The following is an 8,798-nucleotide window of genomic DNA, read 5'->3' on the forward strand; positions in this document are numbered from 1 at the left end:
ATGAAGTGGGTGTGTTTCCAAAGCTGGGTGGTCTGCAGGTCAGAGCTCCGTCTGTCTTCTGTACCTGCAGGTCTGGACTGACCACACTCCGAAGGGATAAACACTCAACCCACACACCCTCAGCTCAGCTCTGTCAGTGTGTCCCCCATGGTCTGAAAACAGAGATGACTCTCATTTATTCAACGCGAGGAACGATTTTCTAAATTATTCAGCTTGACTTTTCTAATATGATGAAATAAGAGTTTAGTTTTCATATTTAGCTTTCCATACCAAGGTTTGTTTTATTTCATGTGGCCAATGTTAGAAAATTACTGTTTGAGTCATGAGTCTGCTTATTCTAGTCGAAATGCCGCTATGGTTAATTGTCATTAGTTTGTCAGATTTAAGGTTAAGATGCTTTAAAGATGTGAAACAATGGAGATTTCTCAAGGGGATCTTTATGATATTTAATAACATCTCTGAGAGAAATGCCCTCTTTTTCCTGTTTATACTCAAACAGATGCACACACACACACCTGGACGCTCTCCAGTACAACCAATCTGATCTGTGGGCCGCTCCAGCTCCACTGGAGTCTCCAAATGCTGCTTAAGTACATTTAAACAGAGGAGTGAATGCTTTTCTTTCACTTCGGATTACACTAGTAGTGTGGAGTTTGAACCTTGCTACGAGGACTGAGTGAGCTAATTATGTACCTGTTAAATTAAAAAACAGCCACAAGATGATTTTATAGACTTTTTTTTTTAGTTAAACTGCTCCAGAACGTTTCTCTGGTTGATGTTGTAAAAGAAAATGAGGGTAGTTCATCTACAGGACAGTGATGGAGACAATGTAGGTAATCTCATACTCTCCATCTCCTACAGAAACTCTGTTAGTGTGTAGATACTGGTGCTCAGGCACAAACAGTGGGACAACGTGAAGCATGTGTGTGATAGCTGATGTTCAGCATAGTGTGTGTGTGTGTGTGTGTGTGTGTGTGTGTGTGTGTGTGTGTGTGTGTGTGTGTGTGTTCACTGTAGTTAAATGAGTTGTGTAGTGTTGTGCTGACCCCTGCTGGTCATGTGTTTGTCTCATAGCCTGAGTCTGTATACCATCACTAATACTGCTGATACTATAACACTGTCATCATTGAGAGTTTGTCTATCGGAGCACCGGAGTATATATTGTTTATATATCCAGAATTACATCTTTGCTTTGGTTAAAGAAAAATACAGGTGAGGTTTTGTTAGCAGTGAAGACGAATAACTTCACACTGTTCAAACTAAATTTATAAATGTATGTTTTCATCTCCTCCTCTGTGTGTTTCTGTAGGGAAGGATGAGGCGCGGGGCCAGCTGGACTGTGCGCTGCAGGATGTCAACGTGCGTTATGCTGTGCTGGAGGAGACGGAGAAGAAAGCTGTGTGCAGGGCGCTAATAGAAGAACGAGCACGCTACTGCAGCTTCGTTAGCATGCTGAAGCCTGTACTGGTCAGTGCTGCATGTGTGACGAATCAGATCCACCAGCACACGATTCGGGCATCTTTTAAAACCTTTTTAATCTAAAACAACTACGCTAAAAATAATGTGTGTGTATGTGTGTGTTTGTAGGATCATGAGATCAACATGTTGGGTGAGGTGACCCACTTGCAAACCATTTTAGAAGATCTGACCAATCTGACAGCTGAGCCCACTAAACTCCCACCAGCCAGTGAGCAGGTACCCTCCTCTTCCAACCTGTATTCAAAACCAACCATGTGTCACATGTATTGTTTGTAGCCACATCAGTAAGTGTTCAAAAAAAAACAAAACATATTCACTAGAGTTGCTGTTTGTCTTGATCACAGGTGATTTTGGATGTGAAAGGTTCTGATTTTAACTACACCTATCAGACACCTCCAGCTTCTCCCAGCAGCACTATGTCCAGGAAGAGCAGCATCAGCAGGTAACACACACACACTTTAAACTACACTTTATTTTTTATGGAACTCTTAAGACAGGTTAGTGCAGTTCAAAGTGTTCACAGGTGACTGATAAGCTGACATCAAGATGAAGTAAAAATATAAACTGTTGAATAAGCAGCTGCTGACTAATACACATTCAAAATAATGTAAATAAAAAACAATCTACGACACCTCTCTCTGATCAGAACATAGACAATTACACTGTGTCTCAGTTATTTAAATTTTTATATCAATCTCCATCAATTACAACTAAAAAACTGAATTTTTCACTATTATTTATTATAATTATTTCTTAATTAACTGAGTCTATGATACAAAGTAAAGCAACAAATCCTCAACTCAGACATGATGCCCTAAGCATGTGATTAATTTCTGATTAATCGTGCAGCTGAACGATCGATCTTTACCTGCAGTCTTTGTGTCTTTCTGTAGTAACTACACCTCTGGTTCAGTGAGACATGTTCCCTCCTTGGACTCAATCAGCTGTGCTGTTGATGGGATACACATCCAGGTAACACAAACACAAAATGTATCTGTTGGCATCTTAAAACGATTCTTGTCCTCAGAAATACCCAAATTATTTAGTTGGCCTTGAACCTCTCTGATATTTGTTGTGTACAAACACCTTACACTGGCTGTTCAAACTGTAAGCAGACTGGCCACCAAATACTTTATTGTACTTGTCATGTAGTGACTGAGAGAATTTCAGTCAAACACTATAAATTAATGCTTTAAAACCTCAGTTCCACTAAAAGACAAATTCTGTTGAGACATGTAATACAACACTTCCACAACAACCCTACTTCCACCCTTCTGCCAACGCTCCACAGCAAATGGAAGTGTTGACTGTGAGGACTTACAAAATAAAAGTCCTTCACCCGGACAAGAACAGAAACAAGAACACACACACACACACACACACACCGCTTTAACCCTCTCCTGTGTGTAGCGCTGCTCCTCTCCCTATCTGCTGATTGACTGTGATGAAAGTGGGCGGTCCCTCAGCGAGGGGAACTCCCCGTCTCGCCTCGGCCGTCAGGGCAGCCGTGGTCGCTACGCTTGCGGTGCTGGCCATGGCCACCGGCCCACGTTGAGCCGTCGCGTTAGCCGCAGAGATATGACCACCGTGAGAAAAAACTACAACTATTACAATCCTCACAACCCGAGTACTGTCATGTGTTGTAACCGTGTTTTAACCGTGTGTCTCTCGTTGGTTTAAATCTTACTCCATCTCATTACCTCCACGACATCTCCGTGTTTGTGTACGCCATCACTTCACACTTTGGCACTGACATTAAACCCTTGACCTTTAATTTCATCCACTTCAAGTGTCTGAGTGAATCTCATATAATGTCGTACAACTCAGTGTCATCCCATAAAGTCAGATTTTTTAAATTTAGATCTTTATGACATGTTGTTTGTGTGTTTACTTGTGCTGTGTATCAGGGATGTGTCAGTATTTGCCTGTATGTGTATTTATGATACATGGTTTTGTATATGTGTGTATTTGGTATCTGTCACTGTGAGTCTTGTCTGATATGTTGTTGTGTATTTCATTAACAATGTAGTTGGGTCTTCAATCTTTGGTATTACTTAAAGCTGCAAGCCTGTAGCCTCAGAATGACAACTAACACATTTGGTTAATGCAAAAACTTCGAAACTCACTGAGTCGATTTCCAGCCACAGACAACCATGACTTAAATAAAATTAAAAACTATCGTGTAATCTTCAGCACTTAAACATGAATATGCTTCCACTACAGAAACTGCATGGAGGTCATTATAGTAATGAGGTCATTATAGTATTAACTAGCAGGCAAGAAAAATACTAGCAAAAGGTTATGAACACCTCAGTGGCTCACCAAATGTATGTACTGACCTTTCTAATTTCTCATTAGTAGCTATATAAACGGATAAATATGCACTATTTATAGTATTAGTACTTTGTACACTGAATATCCAATTTTTCGCATGTGATCATCTCGTCTCGCCCTGCAAACCTCCACCTCCCTTCGTCCCACTGTCCAATACCTCGTCATATCTCTCTCTCTCGTTACCAAGATGCTCTCTCTTGTCGTGGAAATCTGGTGTAATGCCCCTTTACCCTGGTGTTAATATTGTTGTCAGTGACGTCTTGTCAGTGGTCCTGTGATTGAGTAGCGATTGAAATATAGAAAATTGATGTGGTTTAAAGTGAAGAAGAGTTTATTTCAAAAGTTGTGTAAGAAAAATACACATAAATCAAGTTAACTGAAGTTTAAAGCGATTTGCTGAACCTTAAATGCCACTGTTAATGTCTATTATTTTAAATTATAATTTAGCACATTTATTGTCAATAAATCCAATGAAAAGACCAAACCAACAGTTTTCTGTTGGTGAATTGTAGAAGTTTCACTTTGGAAAGAAACTCTTCATGTACAGCTGGTTATCGATCAGTGGTCACAGGAAACAGCTCCTACACGTCCTGTAGTTTCTATTAAATACCCGGTTAGTTTGTCTGTGTGCTTTGGTAATTACATTGTTTGTATTTACAGCACATGTTCATTAAATTTACTCTGGTTTATCTGTGACAGGACGCAGTTGGCTCCAACAATCAGCTGGCTGCTGGGGGCGGAGGTGCAGAGAACGGCCTCATGCCGCCGCCACACAACGCCTACATGAACCATGGAGAAAGAGCTCGAGCCATGTCTGCGTCCTCGAAGGTAAAACCCAAAGTACAAAAAGCATCTTGGGAGAAAACAATCGATCCACAACAGCCACTGGAGGGCAGCAGGAGGCCAGAGGAAGGATTTCCTCTCCTTTCCTTCTCTCCTTCCTTAGTCATTCCTCATCTCCTTTACTCTCCTTTACACCTCCCCCACCAGCTTCTGTCCTTGTTTACTTTCCTACCCTTGTTTTTTCCACTTCTTATCTCCTGTTATTTTATACCATCTCATCTCCTCCTCATTTCCTCCCCTCTCTCATTCCTGTTTTTCTGTTTCCTTTTATTTTATCACCACATTTCTAACGCCTTTTTCCTCCCCTTGACTCATCTGAGTCCTTTCATCTCCACTCGTCTTCTCATTTTCCTGTTCCGCTCCTATTTTTCCTCCCCTTGTCTCATCTCATCATGTCTTTCCATTACATTCTCTCATGTTATTTGGAAATTGTAAAGTATGCACTTAGTAAACTCTGTAAACTTACTGTTCTCTCTCTTTGTCAGTCCTGTTCAGCTCGGGATCAGCTGGCGCTGACGTTGGGTGCGTTGAATTCGGACGCTCCGAGGAGCAGCAGAGACTCTCTGCACTGTTCCAGTGGCTACAGCACCCAGACCACCACCCCGTCCTGCTCTGAAGACACTATACACACACACAGTGAGTACAGAGAACAAAACATAAAGTACTAACACACACTTTGGGCTAAATACATTAATTTGAACTTCACACATCCAAAGACTTTGCGTTTCCTGTTGCCACCAAAAATCAGGGGAAGAAAAAATGTGAACACGCTTTAAGACCTAGAGAAACAATCCAGTTATCATCTGAAGAGGCAACACTCTCACTCAGGGAGCTGTAACCTTGGTGAATGGGTCGACTGTCTGCCTCAATCTCCCAGCTGTCCTCTGTTGTATGTTTTATTTATATTTCCTGTTTTGTTTGGAAGAACGTGACTCTGTGACTTCTCCATCACCTAAGTTATTTACTTGTCTCTTCTGTATTTCTCTGGTGTGATCTTCCAGTAGTTTTGTGTTTTCTTGGTTAAATTTCCTTCCTTCTCTTCCAGCGTTAAAGAGAGATCCTCCCCTCTATGGTAGGTCTCTGACCATCTGTCTCCAAGCTAGTGTCAGGGTTCGATTGCATGTCATCACATCTTTAGTACAGATTTATTCATGTTTTTGTACAATCAATATTTTCTTCCCTCGTTCTGATCAGATAATAATAAAAATCAGTGAAATAATATGGATATCCTCTAAGTAAGATCTGAAACTTATATTTACTTAAATATTGATAATTCAGTGCCCTGGATACAAATTACAGTTTAATAGCTGTAGACTCTTTAATCAGCTTCAATCAGCTTTTTTTCTTTTATTTTTTGATTTTTGCAGAGAAACGTACATGTATGAAGCATTAAAATAAGTGAGTTATTAAACAAATACTTGCAGAAATGTTTATATCATAAAGTAAATAATGTTTAATTATATCATTCATATATTTTATGAGGCAAATGGAGGAACTGTTTTAGAGCTTAGACTAACTCCTCTCCTTAATCGGTGTACGCAGCTGGTGTTTTTACTTCTTACCAAGTTCAGGATGCTTCATTTCCAAACGTTTTTGGAACCAAATATTTAGAATGATGATCTGCTTGTTTGACCTTCGTCAGCGTTGTTCAGTTTTACATCATTCACGTGAAGTGACGTGCACGTCTGTTTTTAAATTTAATTATTCAGAACATTACTGGATGTGTGTGTTTGGCTTAAATGTAATTTGGTTGCATGTTCCTGTTGTTTTTTTTTTTTTGGGTTATTTGTTTGAGATGAGTTTCCATGATGATGCATCCCCTAATAGTTCATTCACATATACAGAATGAGTCACTGATGTAATTATGTGATCCTGCTGCTTCTGTCAGATGAAAACGGTATCAAATGTCATCCAGATAACTGAATGTACATTTGCAGTTAATGTTTTCTTTGTCTCTCTCTTCCTCTGTAGTTGACTACGAGTCCATCTCTCTGCACGGAGACGTGGACTATATCTCCTTACATCACCTCTCCCATGGTAACAGCCAGTCAGACTTTGACAAGTCCTCGACCATCCCAAGGAACTCCGACCTCAGTTTACAGTACAGGAAGTTTGCTCAGTCCAAGCGCCCCGTCTCCACTGTCAGCTTATTGGCCGAGAACGAACTGATTAGTGGGTCCGTCCGCCAGCTACCCTCCCATACAGCCACAATCAGGCGCAAACCATCATCTAAGCCAGGATTTCGCAGGGGCACGATCAGCGGAGGGGTTCCCATCCCCATCTGCACCCCGCAGGTTCCTATGAAAGCACTAGTGGGAAACGGTGGGAGCGATGAGAATGTTTTCACAGCGCCCTCTGCTGGAGGACCAGGAGGTTTAGGTCACAGTAAACTCTGCACCTCCACGCAGAGCCTCAGTGCTTTACCTCCTTCCTCTTCCCCGTACTACCAACTGGTCCCAGGTCAGATGCCCATCCCTGTACCTGTACCCACCGTACCTGTACCCGCCCACTCCTTTCCACTAGAGAGCAGCAATGCCAAACAGCAGCAAATCAACCACCACCAACTAAATCATCAGCAACAGCTACAGCAGTACAACCAGCAACTCCAGATTCAGCAACAGCAGCAATATTATAAGCAGCAACTACAGCAACAGTTTCAACAGCAGCAGCAAGCCTTACAGTATCAACAACCAGTGCTTCAGCAACCCCAGCAGCTGCAGTATCAACAAGATCTCCATCAGCAGCCAGACCAATATCAACAGCAGCTCAACCAGCAGCAGAAACAGAAGCTGTTCCAGCAGCAGCTGTCCCAGCCTTCTGCTTCCCAGGGTGAGCCTTCCAGTCTGGGGCAAAGCACTCACTACCAGCCCCAGGCTCCTCCACCCTCCAGCCAGGACCAGAACCCACAGCAGCTGAACCAGGAAGGAGAAGGACAAGGTGGAGGAAGAGACATGCTGTCCCTCATCAGAGGAGTAAAGCTCAAAAGGACCGTCACCGACGACCGGTCAGCCCCTCTTCTGCCCCCTCCAACCAATCACAAATGAGGCTGAAGGACAGAATGTTTTGTTTCCCTGCTCGTTTAGTGGGTTCAGTGCCCAAAAGAGTCACCTGAGTGTGACGGGACAGACCAAAATCACACACATGGACTTCCTGTTGAGGGCACATGGTGAACTTTACAAACACATTGATTCATTGCTGGAAATTGTTGAGTGTATCGTTTTATTTTTTATTTCTGCTTCCGTTTAGGCTGTTTAGATTTGTTTGTTTTGAATATTTTTGTGAAATCTGTAATTTCCTGTTGCTGGAGCAACCATCTTTTGCCTTTTTGTTTTGGTTCATGTTTGCATTTCGATAAAGTCTTTTTGTTGACCCAGTCTTACAGACAGAACTGATGTTTTAGTTTGGACTCTATTCCTCGTTATGTGGCTCCTTAATTAGCCAGACAGGAAGTCGTTAGTGTTTCAGATCCTCTTTAGTCCTAGGTGTGTTTGATTTGCCTTTTGCGTAGACTCCCAGGAGGGTGGGGTTGATTAATGGGTCCTTTAACTCCCTCCAGTCACCTGGTTGAACCAGGTCTTTACAGATTGTAGGTTAGTGTTGATCCAGTGTTTCCTTTAGTCATCTCAAAGAGTCAAACACCAAACCTTATGCCCATGACTTTAGAGTTTAATGTCCACGGGGAAAATAGATTGTAAATATTAGAACAAAAAAAGCTTTAGGAACACACAGGGAGGTCGGATGTTTTGTTTAACCGCACGGAGTCCGACAACGACGGGTGAGGAAACAGATTGGAAAATGATGTTTGGTTGGCTGTAAATAATTAGCTGATTAAAAGGAGGAATAATAACTAGAAGACGGTGATTTTGCAACTTTTAGAGGCAACATGTTTTACGATAAGCAGATCTGTATTTTTACAGACAACATAGCAGGCTATGAGAACTAGAACAACAAAAAGAAAAGTTGAGTTGAGTCACAGCCACATGAGTCACATGTCTAATGGTGTGACCGTGGTTATCAGCAGATAAAGTTATCCAATATTTTCACATTAAAAATATTTTGATCTTGAACATTAAAATTGTATCACTAAGATGAAAAGACACTGTCTGATTTGGTGGATTTATATTTTAGACATTTCTGGTTAG

General features: G+C 41.6%; 1 protein-coding gene across 2 annotated transcripts in view; it reads left to right on the top strand.

The window, feature by feature from the left end:
• mtss1 (MTSS I-BAR domain containing 1) overlaps positions 1-8,476 on the top strand; it is a 45,814-nt gene extending 37,338 nt beyond the window's left edge. The window contains exons 7-14 of one of the 2 annotated variants that reach the window (XM_026347595.1): positions 1,310-1,467; positions 1,588-1,695; positions 1,824-1,921; positions 2,373-2,451; positions 4,513-4,641; positions 5,142-5,292; positions 5,702-5,728; positions 6,628-8,476. In XM_026347595.1, the coding sequence (XP_026203380.1) occupies positions 1,310-1,467; positions 1,588-1,695; positions 1,824-1,921; positions 2,373-2,451; positions 4,513-4,641; positions 5,142-5,292; positions 5,702-5,728; positions 6,628-7,700 (1,823 nt within the window). In that variant the 3' untranslated portion in view covers positions 7,701-8,476. The remainder of the gene's footprint in view (positions 1-1,309; positions 1,468-1,587; positions 1,696-1,823; positions 1,922-2,372; positions 2,452-4,512; positions 4,642-5,141; positions 5,293-5,701; positions 5,729-6,627) is intronic. The other variant, XM_026347596.1, reaches the window with a different exon arrangement.
• The last annotated feature ends 322 nt before the right edge of the window (positions 8,477-8,798 follow it).

Source organism: Anabas testudineus, chromosome 5 (genome assembly GCF_900324465.2).
Source record: "Anabas testudineus chromosome 5, fAnaTes1.2, whole genome shotgun sequence".
Classification (NCBI taxonomy): Eukaryota; Metazoa; Chordata; class Actinopteri; order Anabantiformes; family Anabantidae; genus Anabas; species Anabas testudineus.